Raw genomic sequence first — 26,012 nt, 5'->3', positions numbered from 1 at the left:
GGTAAACATATTTCATTACATGTCAATGAAATGATGAATTCTCTAAATTATCCATAAAAATCTGAAAAACCCAAATATCTAATTGTAACACTAATGTATCTATGAATAATCACATACATCATGACTATTTTAAAAAATATCTACAAATTTAAATAAGAAGCTTGCATATTATGGCAGAGTAAACAAAACTGTCTACTTTTTGGCTCAAATTCATATCTTCCCCAAAAATGTGCATATCATAGCCAACAGAACTTTTCTGTAGAATTTTATTTTGAAAATATTATTTCACTTAAGATTGATCTAAAAAACATTTTAAGATATGAAAATGTTATACAACTTATCTATTACAAATTGATTGGATAATTAATTCTGCAATTAGGTATACCATGTTAGCTCACCTACAAAAAAAATATTGCACACTTTCCTTCTGTCTCCAGATATGACTGATGTCTAAACTATATAGAATTCCAAACTATTTAAAAGTTATTCTGTGAAATGTCAACTCTATAAATATCAGAACTAAATGAACTGTAAAACAACCATTTTGGTAAACATGCATTTATTCACAGTTGATTTATTTCCTCTAGATAAATGCATAACTGCTCAAAATTATTTAAGAACCTATGTAGAGGTACGAGAACACACTATACAAATCTATTTCTACCTTTGTTTTGAGGAAACACTGATCTTGGCAAAGATCTGGCTTAATTTAAAATGAACTATTGCTGGTAAAAAGGCATACTTTAAAACTTTCCTTGATCCGTACCTGCTCATTTCTTTTTAAATTAAAATTTAAAAGCATTTGTTTTCAGAGATTTATCTGACGATTGTGGCATAAGTGAAAAATCACATAAAAACAAACCCAGAGGAACATTCAGATGCCTGTAAAGCCTCATTTTACTCATAAGTTATGACTGCTTTAAAATGCTAGATCATTCACTGAGCATAATTTTAAGGAACTACAAAACCAGATCATTTCAATGTTATGAAACTGACACAAACCTGCATAATATAGCATTCCTCCACTGAGCTGAGATCATATTATACTTTAAAAATATAAATAAATATATTGAATTGAGTTTTATTTCTATAATAACCTGAAAGTATTTAAAATGTTTCTAAAACAAGTGAGTAACTGCAGAATATAGTTCCAGACTTGACTGTTAGTGTCAAACAATTATTCCTTATAAATAACTCTAATGGTGCACTGACTTGATTGATTTCAGCAATTTCATTTTACAGGAGTGAACCATACTTTATACACACAGAAAATATATTACTTGGAAATCCCTAAATTAGGGAGAAAAGTTTAGAAAACTGTCAAATGCTTCCAAATGAAAAGTAAAGGTCTGTTTCTGGCCCTCTTCCACACCCTTAAAGTTGGAATTTGACAAAAATCCATGGGTACAATTTACAAACTTTGACAAACTATTGAGAGAAAACCATTTTCTTTGGGGGAGATAAGAGGAAGTACCTTTAAAACTTGTTATACAAAATTCCAGCTGCCTTTTTATAAAAGTACGTTCCTTAGAGTAAAATCAAAATTAAGGTGCAAGAGGTTAACAAAAATGAACTAAAAGCTTTATTGACATCACAGTACATTCAAGAATAATGTTAAGAACATTACAGCTGAAAGAGAATGGCATGTTTATAGTCTTATTATGCACTATTTTTTTTGGAAAAAAAAAAATACAAAGAAATCCTATTAAGTAACTCAGAGCAGCATTTGGAAAAAGTACACCTATTTACAGATTAAAAAAAAAGTTTCTGGTTTCACCTACACAGCCACAATGTGCCTCTATAATGAGACAAGCCCTTAAAACTCATGGAATTTTTTAAACATCATGGCATTCTTGCCACATCATTCCTCAGCGTTTACGACGGGGAGGGGTTGTTGATCTGAAAAAAAAAAGGGAAAAGACAAAATTTAAAAATAAAAATGTATTTTAAACTGAAGAATTTGCAATTTTTAAATAAAAAATATAATATAGGATTTCTATAATTACTTAAGACTATGATCATTTATCAAGTACCAAATTGACTTTATTAAAGAGAGAGAGAGAAAGGACACTTTCAACTTTGAATAAATTCAGTCAAATTTTTTAAAAAATCAGACAAAATACTTTAAAAAGTATACTACCTTGATCGGGACTTAGACTTGTGTTTGCGGCTTGCCTTCTTACCAGACCTTTGAGATTTCTCCATGGATCGCGATCGACTATGTTTAGGCTTCTTAGCCTTCTTTTCTTTGCTACTTCCTGGAGATTCAGAACTGCTCCTTCCACTAGAATCAGAGCCTGAATGTTTTTTACTATCTTTGGTAGTACTTTTCTTACTATCCTGTCTAGAATCATGTCTGATGATTTTAACAGATATAGAACCACTCCTAGAGAATGTTCTTTCACTTTCTCGTTTTCTTTTTAACCTGTCATCCTGACCACTGAACTTAAAATCTTTTTCTTCCCTTTTTTGTTTCTCTTTTCTTTTATCCTGTTCACGCTCCCTTTCTTTGTCTTTCTTTTTCCTATCTTTATCTATGCTTCGACTCCTCTCTTGTTTCCTCTCTTGTTCTTTAGCCTCACCTTTATGTTTATGACTGCTCCCACTAAGATTTCCGCGTTGATCATCAATTTTACGCCTATCTCGACTCCTACTGCGACTGGGCCGATTGGTTCGCCTATCCCTTGAGCGACTTCTACTTCTACGTCTCTCTCGGGAAGGACTACGATTTCTTCGTCTTTCTCTTTCAATACTATTTCTATTAGATCTCCTCCTATCTCTAATCTTTAATCTAGCCCTATTGCTATCTATTTTAATTCTGCGAGAGTAACTTCTACTCCTACTACGTCTAGCTTTAATTGTTGGAGATCTACTCCTACTATGTCTCTTTTTCCTTTTAGGAGAAGAAGATCGAGAAGATGTGCGACTACTACCTGAGCTAGAACTGTATGAAGAGCTAGAGACAGTACTACTACTACTACTAGTTCTGCTATTGCTACTGGAACTACCACTACTAGAACTTCCTGATCTACTCCTTCCTTGTTTCTCTTTTTCTTTATGCTCTTTTTTTGGTTCTAAGACTGACGTAGTATCATTTGGAGTTCTTTTCTTTTCATTAACCATATCACCGTCTGCTTCTCTTGCTTCTAGCAGTGATATACTATTTTGCTCTTTATGGATAAATTCATTCATCTCTTTTGTAACCCTCTCAGCTTGTTGCTTTTCTTCTGAAATATAAAAAGATAAAAATAATAAAAGTTAAGTGTGCAATGAAAAACTCATTCTATCCAATTTCAAGCTATCAGACTATAACAATAGAGCAAGCCACATAAGCAATGCCAAATTTTCTAGTGGCTACATTAAAAAAGTAAAAAGAAACAGGTAGAATTAACTTTAATATTCTACTAACCCATTATATAAAAAATATAATCATTTCAACATGTAATCAATTTAAGACTATTTCTTTTTTTCTTACCAAGTCTTTAAAGTCTAGTGTATATTTTATACCTATCGCACATCTCAATCTGGATTAACTACATTTCAAATGCTCAACAGCTACATATAGTCAGCTACCCTCTCAGACAATACAGCCATAGAATATATCAAAGTGTAGAGGTACATGTGAAACAAGAAAGAAAAATTTCCCTTTTATCTAATAAGGCAACTTAAAAGTAAATATGTAACTTGTGGGGAATTTTTGGCTGCTAACTCTTAATAATTACTTTTCAAATAGTCCAAATGAGATTTTTCAAAGAAGAAATTCTAGATAAACATTCTTTCATTATTCCTAGTATCATTATGAAATTGTTAAGAACTATATTTATGTACAGTATTTTATACAAAATATTTTTAAAAAGTCCTCTTATCCTTAACTATCATAGCTACAAATTAAATATCCAAGCTACAAATTACTTTTCAGTAGTTTCATAAATATATTTCCTGTTTCAAAAATTTTCATTTTAAGAACTTTAACAAAAAAATATAAATACACTGAAATAGCTAACTTATAGCTACTGGAATTAATGTCTCCCGAAACAGAACAAAAATTTACCATTTACAAACTATATATTTTAAATACTACCATTAATTTTGATTTTACATTTGATACGAACCACAAATGAGCCAAAAACCTCAGTTTCAGATATATTACATGTTATTTATAATCTAGCTTTAATTTTACCCTTTCATAGTTTAGGTTAGTTGAAAAATGAAAATAAATACAAACAAAACTGGACAAAAATTGAGTTAAAAAAAGATACCTTCCATCTGTTTATCATGTAACAGCTGCTGTTCTTTTTCTTTTCTCCAAAAAGCTTCCTGTTTTTGCCGGATTCGGTGCCGTAATTCTTCATCATCAGTGTCAGATGACTCAGAGCCTCTGTCGCTCCTCTCATCTTCACTGTCTCCTGATCCGTAACCACCCAGTCCACCTGTGTGCATAAAGCCCAGTCTATCATATGGCAAAATTCTTCTATGCACTAAAAATTTTTTAAGGTCTGAGAAGAAAGCTCAATTCTTTTTCATTGTATTTTCTTGGAAGAATATGCTTATTCGGGGTGGGGAGAAGTATGAGTTCCAATGCTTATGAAGTTCGTAGAACTCTCATGATAACTGATTTTTAGTATCTTATTCTTTCTGGAATATTTGATATATTTCTCACCACAAAGGAATTGCAATAATGGTTTTGTTTTAATGTCCACGCTAACCAATAACACCATTTATTAAGTAACCAAAGCCTCACTAGAGCATAATAAATTCAACTACCTTAAAAATTTATAATGATCCTGAAAATACTTCTAAATTAACTTTTTTGTTGTTTAAAGCTTAGAAATCCCAGGTAGTGTGCTCAGTATTTTTTCCCTAAAATAATTAGAACACTGTAATTCTGACTCATGCAGAAATAGATGGCGCTAAAACTACTCCCCACCCTGAAGTGATCTAAACAAAATCACATGGGCATTTGGTTCTATCCATTTGTTGATCCTCACAAAGATTAACTTGAAATAAAGATGTGGAAAAAGCAAATTCAAGCTTTTATACACTTGATAATATATCATGCAAAAAGCAAATTATGAACACATCACTACTATTATAATATGATAAGATAAACCCTTTCCTGTATGGTAAACTTGACTTGCTGTAACACAATCTAAATAAAGGCCCTTAAAAGCATTAGTGGATAGGTTCTTCTCTAAGGCATGTATGTAATAATTTTGAAAGTGAGCTTATATACTATCACGGCTAAATTATAACTATTACAACTTGCCCCAATAAACTATGAATTCATCACCATATTTATAATAATGCCACTGTGAATGCTTTAGTCAAAAAAAATAGGCAAATCTTTTCGAGACTGATATAACCCTAAGGCCTAGGTTTTATAAACTGAGAAGGAATAGTACAGTTTCAAAACAGAACATGTAGAGAGACAAGGTAAGTGTGATATTTCCCTTTAAGGCCCTCTCATAAATAAGGAAAACACTTACCGAGTCCAGTGAGGGAAGCCAGTGCACTGGACTGTGCCAGCTGTTTTGCAGGAGCTTTGTATCACATCAACAACAGGAACAACATGTTAACACAAATAGCCACGATTTCATAGTCATGAGAGTCTATGGTATTGTTAAATCTACTACTATTGCTGCTTTTTGGGGAGAGAAGAAACATTAAAAACATAACATTCATTTTAAACCAGTAGCATGTCTGGCCTTGAAAGTATAATTCTGATGTGAGTTGAAACTTGTTTATAATGAGGAAAAGTGTTCACAGTATATCAGAATTTCTATTTTTGAGGCATGGCCCATAATTTAAATTTTGCTTTCAATATATATATTTAAAGTGTTACTAAAAAAATGGGAGCTGGGTGGGAGAATCACTTGTTTATGTAAGAATTATTAAGTGGTAAACTGTGAAAACTCTGAAGGTTCATAATTCAATTCATTAGTCAAACTAAACTGCATTAGAAGTCATACACCAATACCATGGTATCTATAAAAAAATCAGGCGAAATAAATTGAACATCAAAAAATTTTTACGATAAATTTTATAGAACAATAGCATTGTGCTCAGGTTGGCTGGATAAAACAAAAATATTTGTATAGTTGTATTATGGTGTCTACAAATCTAACCTTTCCCAAAGAGTTAAAACATGCAAGAGAGAATATTCAAGTAGCTGCTAGTAATACAACAAGGATAACAAAAAAAAGTCCAAAACAGCCACCAAAATCAAAACACCCCCATAAAAACAAAACCAAGAACATCCACGATATACCTTTCGTTGCTTTCCGGTGTGCATCTTTGGCTACATAATAAATTTCTTCATCTGTGACATCCAGCAGAATTTCAGTCAGAAGCATTTTTGTCAGCAACATCTAAGGAGTATACATTGTTTCCAATTTAATTACTATAGTTACTAACACAGTTTGACATTTTCAAAAGAATTAAAATGCAAAGTATTTTAGAAAGCATTTAGAGATGAGATCAGATCAAGAATAGAGTATCTTGAAAACTATTCTAAAATATTAGAACATTAAAAAATTTCAAAATCATATGGATTAAAAAAAGTGAACTTATTTTTAGAGACAATGAATCCTTACTCTAGAGACAAAACATATTTAAAAGTCCCTGTTAATAAAAATTTCCATAGGTGTTTTAAGGTGAACAGTGTATCCCCTTCATTTAATAATATTATTAGTAAGCAGCACTAGTTTCTTAAGTCAGTTAGGAACTTAATCAACCCTCACTCAGCTCAAGGTAAAATCTGAGGGGAAAAAAATCAAGGTAAATAGGAAAAGGCAATTATCCCATTCTGTGAGAGGAAGTCCTTTTTCTCCTTGATTGCTGTAATAGAGAGTACAATGGATTCAAATAGAACTGAATTTTAGTGCTGGTTTGGCTACCAACTGTTTCAAATGTTGACTATTAGAGCCTTAGCCTCTCTGGGCTCCAGATTCCAGTATTAAAATGAGACTATACTGAATCGACATCTTCTAAACACATTTCAAGGATCACTGGTCTTTCAATATGAGAACTGCTGCATATTATATTCCCAGTCTCAGAAAATGACAATACACATTACAGATATGAAGTCTTTTGCAATGAAGAAATGTTTACCTATGTTCTACCTAGTACTTCCTGAATTTCTTTTTCTATGAAGTCTTTGAATCTTTCCCAATATTCAAAACCATACTTTAGAAAATAATAGATCAAGACATGTTCTCTGGGGTCTCATACAGTAAAACATTTAATTACAACATTCATATTAGGAAATGTGTTTAATAACTGCTTTATAAGCTATGGTTTTGTATTTCAAGTGTTACCTGGATTTTGTAGACATTATTGCCCAGCAAATCTATATATTAATATACATTTTACAAATGGTTCATGAGTTCGCACATTAAATGTTTAAGATAGCCAACCAATAGTTCAAAAAATCATAAACAAAATAAATCCTGTAATATAATGTATGTCAAATATACCTCAAAAATTTTTTTAATTAAAAAGGAATTTAACATTTTACCATTTGGTACTCTTTCTCTTCTTCAGTCATCTCTGGTTCACTTTGCTCTTCCTGAGGAACTGGAGATGGACTTCTGGTGACTTTTCCACTGCTTGCAGCCTCAGCATTTTCAGTGTCTTCATCTTCCTCATCACTATCCTAAAAAAAATAACAGTATGGGTAGTCCAAATTCATGCTTACAATGTAAAATCATTATCTTACATATTCTATTTTAAAATCCCAAAGTAAAAAGTCTATGAAACATATATAAATATGAAATTTCTCTCTAAAATATATTTTCATACTACAGATTTCATTTGTTGATTTAAAGTGTTACCTGAGAGGAAATGTTAAGATTACAAAATGGCTTATGTGAATCAATTATTTTAATTATTTTTCAATTCCCTTTGTTTCTTAGTAAATTTTGACCTTATTTTATAAATAACCAAAAATGTATGTCCAGAGACTAATTTAATTAATATCCATTATATATGATGATTGAAATGAGTGGCTTGTAGAACTCTGGATAAATGGACCACAGTCACATTATTTAGTGTTATTTTTGCAGCTGTATATTTAAGCTATATACCTAAAATCCTGTGACTTAAAATGAAAAACCTGTAGTCAGTTTCCAGATCTCAGCTGGCCCTGAAACTCAGTGAAATTTGCTTCTTTTTAGCTACTTAACAGATAGATTAAAAAAATGAAATCTATTTCAGATGGAAGAAATGTCAACAGTTTGTCTGTCTCTGTATGGCTGTTAGGTTTCAGTATTCAGTATACCTTAAAAAGGAGACTCTACTAAAGCAAAGAAATGTTCTGTAGTCTTTCTTAGCAAACCTACTAAGTAAAAGAAAAGATGTTTACCTAAATACTATTACAGAAAGACCATCTGAACCAGAAGAATTCACGTAACAAAAGTCCAAGGTATTTGGGGAGGAAGGGGAAGGAGGAGGAGGCGGGGAAGGATCTCAAAGCAATTTTTAAAAATATTTTTTATTTTTCAAATATAGTTGGCATATAATAGTATATCAGTTTCAGGTGTTATGACATAATTAGATATTTATAGAACTTACTAAGTAACCATTCCAATAAATCTAGTACCCATCTGACATTGTACATAGTTATTACAATATTACTGACTATATTCCTTATATATTTTAAATCCCCATAATTATTTTGTAACTAGTAATTTGTACTTCTTAATCCCTTCCCCCTTTTGAACTACCCCATAATCTCCTTCCCATTTGTTAACCCCCCAAATGTTCTCTGTATCTATGAGGTTTTTTTAAATTTATTTTGTTCTTTAGAGTCTATAAGTGAAATCATATGGCATGAGTCTTTATATGATTTACTCTACTCAGCACAATACCCTCTAGGTCCATCCATGTTGTTACAGATGTAAAGATTTTATTCTTTTACTTATTTTTATGAATAATATTCTATTGTACATGTGTACCACCGCCTCCTTACCCATACTCATCTACTGATAGACACCCAGGTTGCCTCTGTATCTTGGGTATTGTAAATAATGCTGCAATGAACATATGGTTTCACATGTCCCTTTCAAAGCAGTATTTTGGGTTTTTTCAGATAAATACCCAGAAGTGGGATAACTGGGTCATTCTTTGTCTGTTATATCCTTTGTTTTAAAGTCTATTTTGTCTGATAAAAGTATTGCTACCCTAGAATTTTTTCTCCTTTCCATTTTCATGAAATATCTTTTACCATCCCTTTACTTTCAGTCTGTGTGTGTCTTTTGATCTGAAGTGAGTCTCCTGTAGGCAGCATATGTAAGAGTCTTGTTTTTTTAATCCATTCAGCAACCCTATCTTTTCATTGGAGCATTTAACCCACTTACATTTGAAGCAATTGTTTCTAGATATGTAGTTACTGCCATTTTATTATTCATATTTTTGATACATATTTTCTTCTTCTTAAAGAAGTCCCTCCAACATTTCCTATAATACTGGCTTGGTGGTGATAAATTCTTCTAGCTTTTTCTTGTCTGGGAAGCTCTCATCTGTTTGATTCTAAATGATAGCTTTGCTAGGTAATCTTGGTTGTAGGTCCTTGCTTGTCATCACTTTGAGTATTTCATGCCAATCCCTTCTGGCCTGCAGTTTGTTAAGAAATCAGCTGACAGTCTTATTTAAGTTCCCCTGTAGGTAACTAATTGCTTTTCTCTTGCTGCTTTTAAGATTCTCTCCTTGTCTTTAACCTTTGGCATTTTAATTATCATGTATCTTGGTGTGGGCCTCTTTAGGTTCATCTTGTTTGGGACTCTCTGTACTTCTTGGGTTTGTATGTCTATTTCCTCTGCCAAGCTAGGAAATTTCCCATCATTATTCAAACAAGTTTTCATTTTTTTGCTCTCTGCCTTCTCCTTATGGTACCCCTATGACGTGAATGTTGTTACTCTTGATGTTGTCCCAGAGGCCCCTAAAACTGTCCTTGTTTTTTTGGATTCCTTTTTCTTGTTGCTGTTCTGAATGGGTGTCTTCTGCTACCTTATCCTCTAAATCACTAATTCAATCCTCCACTTCATCTACTCTGTTGATTCCCTCTAATGTCAGGGTCCCCAACCTATGGGTTGCAGAATGGTACCAGTCTGTGGCACCTTAGGAACTGGGCCACACAGCTGGAGGTGTACAGCAGACAAAACTTCATCTGTATTTGCAGCCACTCCCCTGCACTAGCATCACTGACCGCCTCAGCTCCACCTCAGATCATCATCTTAGATTATCATAGAAGCACCGGCCCCTGGTGCCAAAAAGGTTGGAGACCACTGCTCTAAGGTACTCTTCATCTCAGATATTATTTTCTTCATTTCTGAATGGTTCCATTTTGTTTTCCACCTCCATTTTTAAGTTTTCTATCTCTTCGTTAAAGTTTTCACTGAGTGCATCTACTCTTCCGCTAAGTTCATTGAGCATCTTTATAACCAGTGTTTTAAACTCTGCATCTGATAGATTGCTTGTCTCCATTTTGTTTAGTTCCTTTTCTGGAGCTTTGTTCTGTTCTTTAAAGTGGGACATGTTTCTTTGTCTCCTCATTTTAGCTGCCTTCCTCTTTGTTTCTCTATATTAGGTGGGGCTCCTAAGTATCCTGGTCTTACTAGAATGGCTTTATATAGTATGTGTCCTATAGGGCCCAGTGGTGCAGTCTTTCTTGGTCACCTGAGCCAGGTGCTAAAGGTCTGTCTCGTTTGGGTTGTGTATGCCCTCCTGTTGTAGTTTAGCCTTGGTTGCTGTTTGCATGTTGATGGGAGGGTTGTGAGGACTGGCCAGTGAGGGGCTAACCCTATGGAGCAGGATTCACTTTAGTAGGACTCTGGTGCCTGCCCAGTCTGTCCATCGGGTTTGTCCTCTTCAGATGCAGCCCTGGGTGCTGCTCTAGCTCCAGTACCAGTTGAAGCAGGCCACCAGGGTGTGCCCGCCCAAGTGTCTCCTGGGAGGGCCCCAGCTGCAGGCCAAGTTCAGCTGTAGTCTGTGCACTTCCGGGGACATCCGTTAAGCATCACCAAGCAATCTGCAGATGGCTGCCACCCATACTGGGCTTAAAGATGCCCTGAGAGGCCAAGTCAGTAATTGAGGCTGGCAGCTGCTAGTGCCAGGCTTAGGGTGCTCAGCCAAAGGTATAGGGCACGCTGAGGTCAGATGCTGGGTCTCTGGGTTTTGTGAGCCTTTGAGAGATTTTTAGGAAAGTATATAGCGTAAGCCAAGACAGGTCATTTACATGGAAAAAAACACTGGAGGCAGCTTGGGTGGGCCCACAAGTTGGGAGAAGCAGAATCTCAGGGAATCACCTGGGTCTCCAAACAATTTTTTTGATATTTAAAGATGAAAAATAAATTTTCTTAAGGTAAACTTTAATAGTGGTAGTCTGTAATTTATCGTCATAACTTCCAGAAGAAAAACACATCTTTGGCATGGAAAATAAAAGTAATTTATGGTATCTAGAGAATTTAAGCAAAACCAATGTCTATTCAAATCTAGTTATCTTGCCGTCCTTGAGACTTATTTATGAAGCAGAAAATGGCCTCAGGAATTAGACTTATTTCCTGAGTTGCATACCAGCCAGTGCTTTGGCTGCTGCACCAGCTAGGAACACATTTTTGCTAAATAAAAAATTCCTAAGCCATTCATGCCATTAAACTGAAGATTTAAATATTTAAAACTTTGTTACATTCAGTATTCAAGTCAAAAACTATGAAAATTATCATATCCTCTGGTATTGGTATATATTTAAATATTCAAGAAGGGCAGATTTATTTCTCTATTGCCGTTTTAACTTAGTTTTGTTTTATAATCCACCAATAGGGAATTAGCTGTATCACAACTAAAGAATATAAATGTTTGTCAAGGTAAGACCTATCTAGCATCCCAATGAATAATTTCTCTCCAGAATAAAATGTTTTATAAACTTAGCCCCTTTCTCCTTATTCTACCCTTAATGATACATAAAAACATAATCCCTAAAATACTTACTAAAAGTAATCTCAGGAACATTAATACTTTTCTATAGGCTAAAATACCAATTTATTTTGATAACTTTTTCACATTGATATTAAAGTTTCATGTCAGGGGATTCTACTTACAAATTTACTTCTCTGAGGTAAACGAGGACCATCACCTCCTTCAGCATCTTCTGTGGCCTTCTTTTCTTTTTTGGACAATTGTGATCGTTGCTGTTCCATTCTTTCTTTCTCCAACTTCTTCTGTTTTTCACGTTCCATTTTTTCAAGACCTTCCCGAATCCAAGCTGGAAGAGTCCTGCGTTTTACTGCATCTGTTTCACATGGGGAAAAAATATTTGTAAGTCATAAACATATGAGTTTTTTAATTCCTACAAACTTCATGAGTAAATTAAAAAAAAAAAAAAAAGAATGTTGGCACTATTTGAGTGCTTGTAACAAATACTACCATTCTTAAACAAGATTGATAATAAAAACAACCTATTAAACATGCTTTTCTTTAAAATCACTTTTTATAGCAGTGACGAACATTGTATTAACGCTTACAGTGTGCCAAGGCACTATGAGAATACATGAAACCACCATCTCGCTTAATCCTAAAAGACCCCAAAGATCACTACTATTACTTGATCTCTTTTCAAGTGAGGAAATTGAGGCTCAAAGAAATTAAGAGATGTGCTCAAGGTTACAAAGCCAGTGAGTAGTGACGTGGGGTACTTCACAGCCAAACTTATACTACTACACTGCTTCCTAAAACATGAAGACAGAAGAGAGTCAAAAAAAAGCACAAGTCCATTTTCACATGGAGAATTCTTTGAACAAGTATGAGTCTATACGTTAAAACAGAAGTCATAATTTTCCTAAAATGGCTACTGGTGATAAAAATATAACATCATAGGAAATAAGTTAGTTCTAATGTTATTTAAAAATTAAAATTTTCTGCCAAAACACTTATGGAACGCGAAGTAAAAAAAGGAAAATTAATCCAGCAGCAGTGTACTGGATGAACTAAGAGTGAAAAGAGACTAGAGACAAAGAACTAGGTGGTTTTAAAAGGGAGAAACGCACATATATTGGCATAATGTATCAAACTGTCAACACTGAAGAAAATATCAAGATGCTATGACCATGATAAATTTACTTTTCATCACAAAATCTGTTTAAGGTAAAGATCTATTTTAAAGAAAATTATTCAAAACTTTCAATATTTTAGACAACTATCTTCTTGAAATTTTGACTATAAAATATTAGGGTTTTCAAGTATCAATTCCAAATATACCAGAGGTATTAGGACAATTTAAGAAAATAAGACATCCTTTTAATATGATCAAGAAATCATGCCAATCCTGGTTCACTTTAATAATAAACTTTAATAGCTACCAATTTGTGGAGGCTCCTGCTTCACAGGAAGTGCAATAGGTGAACGCTGCCGATCCCTGAATGATGATGGCCTTTCTCTTCGATTCTGGGGAGGTGCTGGAGGTCCTGGAGGTCCTGGTTGCCAATAAGGAGGATGAAATCCACCTTGCGGTGGACCAAAAGCAGCCCCATGCTGAAAGAGTATTGCAGTTTATTTTTCTTCACATTAATACAGTATACACTCTGGGACACACGTGTGTTATGAACTGGGACAGTAGAAATCCATGTGTGCAGCAAATCCAAGAATTCCATGGTTCTAATATCCACCGATATTTCTGAAGCCCCAAGAACCTAGGCTTACTTTTAAGAAAAATAAAGATTTTCTACCTACATAAATGCAAAGAGCCGTCTAAAATCCAGCTGATACACTATTTTCAAGCACAGAAAATGATATATATGAACTTTTTCATTATTAATCCTTTATAAACTAATCTTTCCACTACCAAAAAAAAAAAATCAAATAAATGTCAATTTTTCTATAAGTAGGATATACAGGAAAAGTTTTTAATCAATTTCGACTTCCTACTTCTGTGAATTTAAATTGTTTCTATAATCATGCAAGAAATATCTATTTTAAGCAAAGATAAAAGTTACTGAATCATTAAATATTTTTTGCTAGTTTACCATTTTCAGAGGCTTTCTAAGCCAGTTGACAACAGAGCTCTTTGTCTGGTTAGCAAGGGGATCTACCAGGCAAATACGGTATAAGTAGAAAAGCTTCCTGCCACTACATTTCATCAAAACCAAAACCAAACAAAAACTGTCACATCTGTACAAGTATGAGTATACAACAAGTATCTGAAAATGTATGAGGATTATTGTTTCAAGGTGAATACTATTTACATTCATGTCCATTATCCATAATTGTAAAATAATGTATGAGTTTTATCAAACTTCTAAATTATGATATCTCAGTTTATAAGGTAACAACTGCAATTAGTTATTTCAAAATGATACCTAGCACTATAATTTAAGGGTGGATCCTGGCACAGTGGTTTGAGAAAATACAGCCCCACATAATGACACTATTCCCCATAGAGTTCTATGTCCCTAGGAATGAATTAGATGCTACAAAGGAAATTATGTACAATTCTATTAACAAACATGTCATGTCAGAATGGAAAAAAAATGACAACACTAGAAAAAAAACATAATTTTACATAGTAAAAGAAATTGCATTTAGGAAGATGATCTATGTTCTTCATGTCTTAACCATAATCTATTATTGATAAATAATGTATTCAACTACTGTAGATTTTCTAAGCTTTATTTAACATTTAAATATGCCATTTAAAAATTATAAATGAGAAAACAAAACATTATATAACTATTGCACTTATACATTTTTTCATTTTATCCAAATTTCCCTCTAATGTTCCTTTATACCATTTTCTTAAGCAAATCAAAAACCAGAAAATAGAAATCAAAATACTCAAAACTTTGATAACTTTTCTGAGACAAAATATGCGCTTATCTGTACAAAACTGAAAAGTGAAACACGTATCTCAGGTACTCCTGATGAGACAAACTTCCAAAGAATGGATTACGTGCACATCTACAATATTAAAGCAACAAAATATCTTTCACCTGATAGTCAAACTGGTTCACTGGGCCCACTGCAAAATTATCGGGTGGTCCACCAAAGTTGTGATTGTTCTGGTTAAATATATGCCTGTTGTCAGGGGCAAATTCCCCACTGTCCTGACTGTTGCTGTCTTCGGAAGGAGGAACAATGTCCATTGGGCCTGGTGTTGGTGGCATCCATGGCTGATCTGGAGGGGGGTGTGGGGGTTGCTGATGCATTCCCCATTCTATTCAGGATTTAGGCATAAAAACATTCAACAGGGGGTTATAACAACAACACAAATTTTAAAGCTCTCAAGAAAGCTAGATTTTTCAGTAAAGAAACAGATTTAAAAATTTATGACTTCTTGGTCGAATTCCTTTTGTACATCTTAAAAATAAGCAATGAATTAACCTAATAAATCATTCAAATGATCTAACTCCTCAATTCATATCCTAAATGGACAGCAATTACCCAAAATTATTTTAATAAATGTAACAAAATCCAAGGCAATTTTGTTGTTGAATTTTTCTATTCCTGTTCAATAACAACACAAGAATAATTCCTAGGGATTTTATATAATTTCTTTCTTCCATGAACACATTTATCCTCACAACATCCCTGTGAGGTGGGGGAAATCAGGTATTATTTTTGCCAGTTTCAGGAGAGGAAATTGAAGCAGAGATAAACCACTTGTGAGGGTCAGAAAGAAAACCAGTAAAGTTGGGGTAGAGGAGATGCCAAGGTTAGCCATTTATAAACTTGAACTTGGGAACCAAAACATTTTCAAACTTAGGGAAATTTGGCATAGGTTCAAGAAAACTATAAATGAACTACCTCAGAGTATCAAATATTAGAATATTTGTTATCCTTTTAAAAGTGATGTTAGAAGATTACTGTCTTGAGTTTTTCACTATAACGTTGAGAAACAAAAATAAGTATTAATAGGAAAAGGGAGTTATGACTTCACCATTAGCACATTCAAATGTAAGATTCCTCTATAAATAAACTGAAGTGACTATTAATTAAAAATAATAGCTTAAAAGTCATGGAAAACTGAACTAGCATCAAGGAATCTAAAGCATACTGTGAAATAAAAAAGCAAACAAACAAAACATAAAAACTCATGGAAGATCTTCACTATCTGAAAAAAAAAAAGGGAAGTAAATATGGGTGGATGGCAGGGGCAGGATATATTTGACAGACTAATTTGTCACATAGTGACACAATTTTTTTTTTAGGGACTAGACATGTTTTGCTCTGCCAGTGCTGCTTCTGAAAAGGCCAGAGGATGCAACAGAGAGAACATAGAATGCTCTCTTTCCTAGATACCAAGTGAGGTTTCCAGTGTTCCCAGCCCCTGTCAGCCTAGGAATAAAGAACTAAGAGAAGAATCAAACCAAGCATCACAATGCTAGCAGACTGAGTTCAGAATAATTTTTAACCATAAAATTTCACGGTCAAATCTAATTGAAACCATCTATTCTTTAAGCATTAATTTCAAGAAGTCTTGAGACTAAGCAAATTAAGCAATTTTAACCCTTTTATTTTAAAAACAGTCCTAAAATTTGGAAAACATAAACAACAAACCTGGTTGCCACATTCTGTTAAAGTTTGAATCCCCTTGAAAATTCCCATGATTGTTTGGACCAGATTCCATTGCAGACATATCTTGTCCATTTGGCATCATTCCTGGTGGTTGTTCTACCATGTTTTGTTGTCCTGAAGCTTCTCTTTGGGCAATCCAAGCTTGAGCCAATGCAGCCCAGTCAATCTGGCCTAACATAATTTAACATAGCAGAAATTAGCATTCAGAATGTAGAAGCTAAAAGAATAGTGCTTCTGGGGGTGGCTCCACAGTGTAGTAGTTAGCACGTCTACTTTACACACAGAAGGTCCACACCCCAGATGGAGCCACGGACCATACCCCGGCTGCGCCAGGTCCCAGGTGCACACCGCAAGCATGTAGGGGGAGACGCCCTGCCTTCAGAGATCTAGCTCTTAAAAAAGAGAAATGGCAACATCAATAGGTCAGGGATGGAAGTGGGGGTGGGGGGAAGGAGATTCAAGAGCGGGGAAAAAAAAGAATAGTGCTTCGATGCAAAACAAGCATCTCAGTTATTCCTTATTAGAGATTTTATACATTACAGAATGCTATGGTTGAAAGGACACTTAGAAAATAACTCATATTCAGGCTACAAAATAACTTACTTAAGACTTTCAGAAAAGGACTCCACAAAAACACTCTTAACCAATTTCTAATATTAATTCATAAGAAATTTATCCCCTGAACTGTAGTTTGCTGAGTTTCAAAAAAGTCTTATTCCTCTTTTCTTTTAACACTCATTTATTTCTTCCTCAAACAGGTCCTAGCCTACACTGGGTCCTACAGACCTCAGATGAGTACAGCTATTTATCTCTGTTTCTCATAGTTACTGTTCTTTAGGTAAGGTGCCCTTCTCTAATCAAAATACATTTAACAACTTAATAGCCATCTTTTACTCAAAATGCATTGTCCCCACTAGCTTAAGAAGTCTTCCTTTCCTTCTCAAATATCTACACTTAACATTGTAAGATCAAATATTATTAATAAAGGAAATAAACTAAAAATAAGAGTTTTTCACATCTCATTTTAGTAAAGATTATAAAGGTAATCCCATACATTTTGGTGGAAACATAAATTGGCATTATCTACATGGATTAAATTTGGCAATGTGTATCTAAAACTTCAAATGTGCAATTGTGACCTAACAAACCTAGTTCTTCAATTTTTTTTCCCAAAAAAATAATAATTGGATTTGTGAATAATGACATACAAAATTATGGTAATTATCTTAAAAAGTAAAAGCTATAATCAACCATCCAAACGTGGACTGATTAAATTACAGTATAGTCCTATAATAAAATGTTACATAGCTATTAAAGAAAGAAATAAGATCAGATAAATAAATATGACTCCTACTGCCCAATAAAGGTAGGGCAGTAGGAGTCATATCAATGAGACAAAATTGGTCATGAGTCAAAAACTGTTAAAGCTAAGTAATAAATGGGGGCTCACTATACTCTTTTCTACCTCTGTATATGCTTGAAATATTCCATTAAAAAAAAAAAAGATTTAGCATACCATCAGTTGACTATGATTTACACAGAATTTAGACTTAACAGAAAAATGCTTTGCTTAACACATTTTAGAAAGACTTTCCACTCTTAGAAAAACAGGAACTAAATCGGTTTTAAAAATGTAAAATCTTCATAATGCTTTCTACTCTTTGAGGAAGTCTTCCAAAGGGAAATCCATTCCCTGATATGTGTGTTATGGCAAATTATTTATGAGAAAACATTAAATGGCAACCATAAAATGATTCAATAAACCAATCCCAATTCCATCTCTCTTAATCCCATCACATATCTCCCACTCATCTCTCTATATATCTCTCCTCCCCCACCTTCCAAATTCAATTTCTTTCCTTACTTGGATCCTGCTGGTGCTGGAATGACTGCATCCACTGTTGTTGGTTCAAGGGCCATTGCTGCCAAGGCTGTCCTCCTTGATCCCACATCTTGACTTTAAAATTTTAATTGATTTTCTATCTTCAACAAAATAAACATAGTTTAAAAATGAGAATCAGAGTTCTTTAATTTTAGAAGCTCACACAGAAATTATTATATGAGGATACATTTATGTGATCAGAGCTCTAAAATTCTGGTCAATAGGTTGCCAGAGGCAACTGGAATTTTTAGGTTGGCAAGCCAAGAGTAGAAAATTTAATGTTAACACTGGTGTCAGAGTTTGCTGGTAAACATAGCTCAAATCAATTTAGCTCAAATCAATTAAGCTCAAAAAGGGGGAAAATCTAATTTTTCCCAATATAAATCTGTGGAAATATAATTATTTTGAAAACTATAAGAAAAAAAGTGATTTAATCTCCCCAAACCAAGACTCCTTGAAGAGGGTAATCAAATAGCTCTAGCTTATAAAGGAAAACTGTTCCCTATAAATAATTACGGCTAATGAATGAAGGTAGTATAGACTTAGAAAACTGCCATAATGCCAAACCTAATAAAACAACTGACTCAGAGAATCTTAGAAGAAAAATTAATGAGAAATCACAAATTCAAAGGTTGTCAAAATACCACCTCTACAGATCATTAGGTGTCTGTCTCCCCATGAGATATTTACGTCCCCAGGTCATGGGTATGGGGAGGGTGGCGGGGCGAAGGGTCATCACACTAGTCTACTTTTCTATAAACTAGTTTGAAAACTCTAATAATAAAAAGTTTTAAATTCCTACAAGTCTAATATCTTTGTACTTTATCCAACACTGATATACAACCCCAATGACACACATGGTAAGGAGTATATGTTTCTTCATTTTTGTACCCCAAGGCTTAGCATAAAGCAGGCATTAAATAAATGTTTACTAAATAAATCCTTCTAGATGAACCTTTCCTCTAAAAACAAGACAAAAGCCTTAGTATCGTAGGATCACCAAAAATAGGAAAGCCAGATAATAAGGAAGTAAAAGATAACAACTCAAATGGGACAACTGGCTATTACAATTCAGGCTCTTAAACAGTTTGCAACCCTAGTCTTTTCAGCTTTTTCAGATTGTTATATAATTCTATCAATGGCAGATCTTGACCTCTCATATGGAGAACACTGTAAATTAGGGAAGATGCATTCCTTTGTTACCTTGATTTACTTATAAGTGCATCTAGTTACACTAACATACTCTATTATAATTGCATTAGAATATGACAAAATAGGCCCCATATTTAAATAGCACTATAGCTGAGACCAACAACTGAACCGGGCATCAATTCCAAGCTAAATATACTTCTTTTTCCAATCTTTCTGTCATATTTTCTTTCCTCTCCTCCTTTTCCCCTCTCTTTTCCAAGTATACCTTTAAAGCCCTTTAAAAGCTAAATAAGTCATTACAGCCCTAGAAAAGTAACCTCACTTACAACTTTAACTAAAAAAGTAATAAACAAACAAACAAAGAGGAAATACCCAGGAGAAATACCAACTGCTATTTTGACTGACCTCAGAGGTTCACCTTCTGTTTAAAATTTAGGTTGATTCAGATTACAGCTTGGAAGCATAGCAGCAAGATTACTTATGCCCTGGGGGGGAAAAAAAAAGAGTACAAGTTTCCTCTTAGATTATAAAGTTATTAGAATAAAAAATTCTAGAGACATAACATGAAAGTGTGATCGTCTTCGAATTACTGTGAAACTTTTGCTTCCCTTAACTTTATAATGACAATGTATTTACCATTAAAAAGTGAAGGGGAACAGGTATATCAGAAATGAGAAGGCAAAGCTTTTTGACTTTTCTTTAGAATGTCTTTATTTACTCGAAAAAGCAATTAACAATATGAAACAATGTCAAACAATTTAGGGTTTGCAATATATGCTGAGAAAAAAGAAGCAAACATTTGAAAAGGTCTCATCTTATTATATGGTACAAATAAGGTAATAAAATGTATTAATTTAGTAATAGCAAAGTGAGAACAGTTTCCCTCAGTTTCATTTTCTTCCATTAGAATGACAGCTTTTGTCTTGATAGAAAAACAACTCTATCTTTTTATCTTCCATAAGGTATAGGAACAGCACTTCTGCACATAGCAGTCACTAAACATCAAACAAATAAATAGTCTTGTAGCTCCTTTCTGTTTACTTTCAAAGGTTAATGATAAGGAAGCTACTGACCTATATTCACAAGAACCAAAAATTTGGCGTAAGCACAACTTGGTGCATTTTCCAAAGCTCTAATGGCATATCAGAGTTCAATGCATAGATTTTTCTGTCACAAGTTTAAACTCATACAATGTAGGCCTCTTAAATAGCACTTTAAGTTTTCTGATCATTACCTGTCATCTAGCACCAGCTCAGGTTCATGATGCCTACCTACATATACCACTCAGTACCTGTGTGAATGTGGGCAAATAAACTACTCTCTAATCCCTGGTTTTCTCATCTGTAAAAAAGAGGACATAAGTTTCTACCTCATAGTGTTATTGTGAGGATTAAATGACAAACACAAAAACTCGGCACAGGAAGCTTCAATAAATAGTGCTAAATATCACCACTAAGACTGTCTCAGTATCATTTTTGACAGCACTCCTCAAGTTCACAACTGAATGGGGGAAAGGTTGATCAAGCCAACCCATTTCTACTCAATCCCATTTTCTTCTCTAAAAATGATCTAAGACTTATCTAAATTTCATTTTGTCTTTGGGAAAAATCTTCCTGTCCCTATTACTCACAATATCATGAGTTGAAACTTTTATTATTTATAAAAAAGAAAAAAACTTCAAAGTTTTTCTATGCACAAGGAAGTTTTACTTGCATTACTTGTAGCCATTTGTTAAAACCAATCACTTCTACTTTTACTGTTTTCCAAAGCATTTTCCACCAAAAGTTTTTATGGAGGCTACTATTCAAATACAAGTGTTTCATATACTTAGGCTGAGAAAAATATAGAAAGAGATGTGAAACTGTGAGCAGTAGAGCAGAATAAAAACGCATCAAAGATAACAGTAACAATCAAGGAAGTAAGAAGTTAGAAGCTATTTAGTAAAATGCTTCAAGGAATTTGCAGTTGAAAAGCTCGATTTGACTACAGAGTATGAGTGTTGAATGAGGATGTTGGTTAAACATGAAATAGTTAATGTCTTTTGGGAAGACAATTTAATTTAGCATTATAGTTCTTATCGAATCTTTGACCCAGCAATTTTACTTCAAAGACTTAAACCATTGGTGAGGATAATTCAAAAATCTGCACCACGTTTATAACAGTGAACATCTTTTAGTGATACTCAATTAAACAGGTGAGATAAGAGTGAACCATACAGTGGACTCCTATTCAGCTAGACTAAAAGAATAAAGTAGACACTTATATGCTGACATATGTTGATGTACAAATTGTATTATTAAGTGGAAAAAAAAAAACGTGATACAGCATGATGCCACTTCAAGTTTTTTCTTTTTAAGAATGCAATTTTGTATAGAAAACATCTAAATTACATAAAACTCTTAAAACTGCTAAGCTCTGGGGAGTGAAAACGGATCAGGGAATTGTGATTTTAAAAAATATTGTTTGAATTATTTTATATGAGTGTGTATTTTTAGAAATAAATTTATAAATTTTTTAAGATATGAAGAATCAAAGCAAGCTGATCAGCACAGTCCATAATGACTGGTATAGGCAATAAAAATTACAAGTCATATAACTATGAGACTTTGAACAAATTATCTGATCTGTCTCATTTGCTTATGAAGGATTTGAAGTAAATTTCTTTATCTAGTCCAAAAAAGATACCTGTGGTCATGAAAACAAAATTTAAATTTATGCTGAGTTTTGTTAAGGGACAGGTTTTAAAGAAAGACTTGATATACTAAAATATTTAATACAAATTTTATTTACGTTTCGGCACCTAGTACAATACTTCATAAAAGGTTTAATTATTTCTTAATTCAAGAATAAAACTATAAGTGATTTGGTGGCAAGGATTTAGAAGCCCTACTCTTTCTTCCTTCATTTTCACCATAAAATCTTCTTTACTAACAAATGTAACAAATGCAAAATCTGAAAAACAAAAAATATGAAGACACACCTGGAAATAATAAAAAAATTCTTTTAATTTTATTATTGTTTAATGGCATAATAAACATAACCCTCTACCATTAAAAATGACTTAGCATATTGGTTTAATAATGATTTGGAAAATAAAAACTGTTAAAGATAGGTGATAAGTACATCAACGTTCAATACACTCTACTTTCGTACTGTTTGAAAATTTCAATAATAAGCTAAAGATGATGGAGAATACTTGTTAAAGAGGGACTTATATTGAATTTAAATGTGTTTTTGCCTTGGCTCAAACAAGAATCTTCTTGAGGGCAGAGGAAATGTCTTATAACTAAATTTTCCACGTGCTTTGCCTATATTATATGTTGAAATATTTTACTCATTCACTGAAAGTAATCATCAAGTAAATACATTGATATTCAACAATGAAAACAACATTCTAATACTGCTGCTCTGATTTTATAATATCAAAAATCAATTCTAATTTATTTGTTCTTCCTTAAGCCTTAATTTTAAAGATTCTTAGGCTTAACTTCTCAAGTGTGGAAGAATTTTATTATTGATGAGACAGGCTGCAAGACTTTCCCTTTATGAGGTTTCATTAATTGCTATTTACTTGGAAACAACTGGAATTTGGGAAAAACAGAAAGATCGATAACCATGGTTTGCATCGGATTGTCCAAGTTATCACACGTGCCTGTAGAAATGTAACTCATGACTATGACCACTATTATGAATTTAATTGTGTCCCCCTAGAAGATACATTGAAGTCCCATCCCTACCCCCATAAATTGTGCATGTGACCTTATTTGGAGACAGGGTCTTTGCAGATGTAGTCAAGCTAAAATGAAGTCATACTGGATTAAGATGGGTCCTAATCCAACAAGATTGGTGTCCTTATAAAAAGACACAGATACATAGATGGAGAATGCCATGTGACCACAGAAGCAGAGACAGGACAGATGTGTCTTCAGCCATGGAAAGCCAAGGATTGCTGGGAACCACCCAGAGAAGCTAGGGAAGAGTTAAGGAAGGATACTCCACTAGACCAGAGAGAGTAAGAGGCAGAAAAAGCAAGCAAGCCTGTGCAAACTGGGATGGCCCTGCCGAAACCTTTATTTCAGACTTCTAGCCTAGAGAACTGTGAAAGAATAAATTTCTGGTTTTCTAGGCCAGTTGTTTGTGATAATTTGTTACAGCATCTCTAAGAAACGAATACAACCAGAAGTGACCATCATTCATCTCATGCATTCCTTAGATGACTCTATATTAGAACATTGCTTTGAGTTCTTAAAAATATTTGTTTCAATGACAATCATTAATATTTGCAAGTCATCTCATGGACTGTGTGACAAGATGAATCAAGAATAAAAATGTGTATGTTTTAAAGCCCTTGAGCATCAATTTCAAAATCAAAGAGCTATAAAAGCTCACCTATCCTTTGATGCATATGGTCAAATGTTTCTCACATCAACAGTTTAGAAACCACAAAATGCAATAATCCTCTTCTCTCCTGTCATTCAGATCTACACATTAGTTGACTGATCTCAAAGTAAAAAAAAAAAAAAAAAAAAAATCATTTGTTCAATTTGGGTTAGGTGGAAATGGTACCAGTAAAGGTTAATCCTGTAGTCATTAGAAATGTGGTAAAATTTTTGCTACTTGATGTGACATGCATTTTGATAAATACTGAAATACTTTGCAGCTTGTAGCTCAAGAAAATACTGGAGAACTGGAGAGTTTAGTTAGATATCAAGAAAAGCGATAATTGAAAAATAAATCAAAGAGAGAGCCTAAAGGAAACAACACCCTAGTAAAAACAAGTCCATGTATCTTGGTTCTAATACCATTCTATGATAAAAGGAATCAGGAATCCTTAGAGAAACAGCTGATTCTTAGGACTGGAGCATTCAAAAATGAGCCTGGAGCATCTTGTAGTAAGTACCAGGAAGTAAGAAAGTGCTTTAAAAAAATGGGGGCATGTCAAAAGGGCACGATAGAAAACTGAAAGAGCCCCTGAAGTCCAAAGCTGAAAAAATTTGAGCGCCAAATTAAAATGGTATTTGGATTACAACACAAATTATGATATAAAAATTTGTATCAGTATGGACTGATACAAATAGGAGGGAAGAGACAAATCTCCCAAGCAGAAGAATTCCAAATTAATTACGTAGATACTCCACCCTGAAGGATGGCGAGTGTAATGCTCCACTCCTTAAATATGAACTGTGCAAAGGGACATCCAACTAATGAGTATAGAATAGAAAGGAAGGACAGATACGGGAGAGTAACTTTACAGTGGAGAAATCTGACAACACTACCTCAAGCAGGTGACCAAGGTCAGTATCAATGTGATAAGTCACTTTTATAGTCTATACCCTTGATAGGATGTCTTTGTGACCTCCATCCCCAAAACTCCTAATACCAGTCTTATCATGTGAGAAACATCAAATTTCAATATCAGGGCATCCTACAATATACCAGACCAGTACACTTCAAAACTGTCAAGGTTGCTATATTAGTTCGGTAGGCCTGCCATAACAAAGTACCACAGACTAGGTAGCTTAAATAACAGAAATTTATTTCCTCATAGTTCTGGAGGCTAGAAGTTCCGTCAGCAAGGTTAGTTTCATTCTGAAGCCTCTCTTTGATTTATAGATGGTTGTCTCCACCCTATGTCTTTACATGGTCTTCCCCATGTGCCCTAATCTTCTCATGAGGACACCAGTCATGATGGATTAGGGCCTATCCTAGTGACCTCATTTTACTTCTTAAAAGACCCTATTTCCAAATACAATCACATTCTGAGGTACTGAAGTTAGGACTTCAAGATATGAATTTTAGAGGGGCACAATTCAGCCTTTGGTAGTCATCAAAAACAAGGAAAGCCTGAGAAATAGTAATGATCAAGAGAAGACTAAGGGTACATGACAACTAAATGTAATACAGTATCCTAAATAGGATGCTGGGACAAAAAGGTTGTTGGGTTAAAACTTAAGAAACATGAATAAACATGGACTTTCGTTTATAATGTGTCAATACTAGTCCATTAACTGTGTAAGAAATGTACCATACTAATGTATATTAACAAGAGAAGCTGTATGTGCGTGTGCGCGCAATGGGGCTTTGGAGGTGGAAATTCTGTACTATCTGCTCAATTTTTCTGTAAATCAAAAACTGTTCTTAAAAAACAAAGCCTATTAGTAAAATAAATAAATTAGAGCCTCAAGAACATCTTAAAAGAACTGATTTACTGTTATTTTCCCAGGACACTTTATAAAACAGTCCTGGATGTGAATCTTTATACTATTCTGGTTTGTTTTTATTGGTTTTGCCTTGCTGCACTCAAATCAGTAATTTCCAATTTACTTTGCTCTTCCACTAACAATCAAAATTTGTCGAGTGCCCATGATGTCGGAATGACAATAATAATACCCACCACAGGATAATACAACTGAAT

At 33.8% G+C, this 26,012-nt stretch overlaps 1 protein-coding gene across 3 annotated transcripts in view; it reads right to left on the bottom strand.

Annotated features, from left to right (window-relative positions):
- Positions 1–249: 249 nt before the first annotated feature.
- The window catches only part of PNISR (PNN interacting serine and arginine rich protein), a 26,464-nt gene continuing 701 nt past the window's right edge, over positions 250–26,012 (bottom strand). The window contains exons 2-13 of one of the 3 annotated variants that reach the window (XM_006926277.3): positions 20,003–20,082; positions 18,428–18,546; positions 16,546–16,734; positions 14,979–15,202; positions 13,353–13,524; positions 12,096–12,286; positions 7,517–7,654; positions 6,269–6,368; positions 5,487–5,540; positions 4,260–4,430; positions 2,141–3,227; positions 250–1,899 (exon numbers count right to left, since the gene is read on the bottom strand). In XM_006926277.3, coding sequence (XP_006926339.1) covers positions 1,869–1,899; positions 2,141–3,227; positions 4,260–4,430; positions 5,487–5,540; positions 6,269–6,368; positions 7,517–7,654; positions 12,096–12,286; positions 13,353–13,524; positions 14,979–15,202; positions 16,546–16,734; positions 18,428–18,515 — 2,445 coding nt within the window. In that variant the 5' untranslated portion in view covers positions 18,516–18,546; positions 20,003–20,082 and the 3' untranslated portion in view covers positions 250–1,868. Of the gene's footprint in view, positions 1,900–2,140; positions 3,228–4,259; positions 4,431–5,486; positions 5,541–6,268; positions 6,369–7,516; positions 7,655–12,095; positions 12,287–13,352; positions 13,525–14,978; positions 15,203–15,514; positions 16,100–16,545; positions 16,735–18,427; positions 18,547–20,002; positions 20,083–26,012 lie in introns of those variants that run through there. The other 2 variants (XM_015600393.2, XM_025042931.1) reach the window with 2 other exon arrangements.

Source organism: Pteropus alecto, unplaced genomic scaffold (genome assembly GCF_000325575.1).
Source record: "Pteropus alecto unplaced genomic scaffold, ASM32557v1 scaffold7, whole genome shotgun sequence".
Taxonomy (NCBI): domain Eukaryota; kingdom Metazoa; phylum Chordata; class Mammalia; order Chiroptera; family Pteropodidae; genus Pteropus; species Pteropus alecto.
The sequence above is the reverse complement of the archived record's forward strand: the minus strand, read 5'-3'. Positions and strand labels throughout refer to the sequence as shown.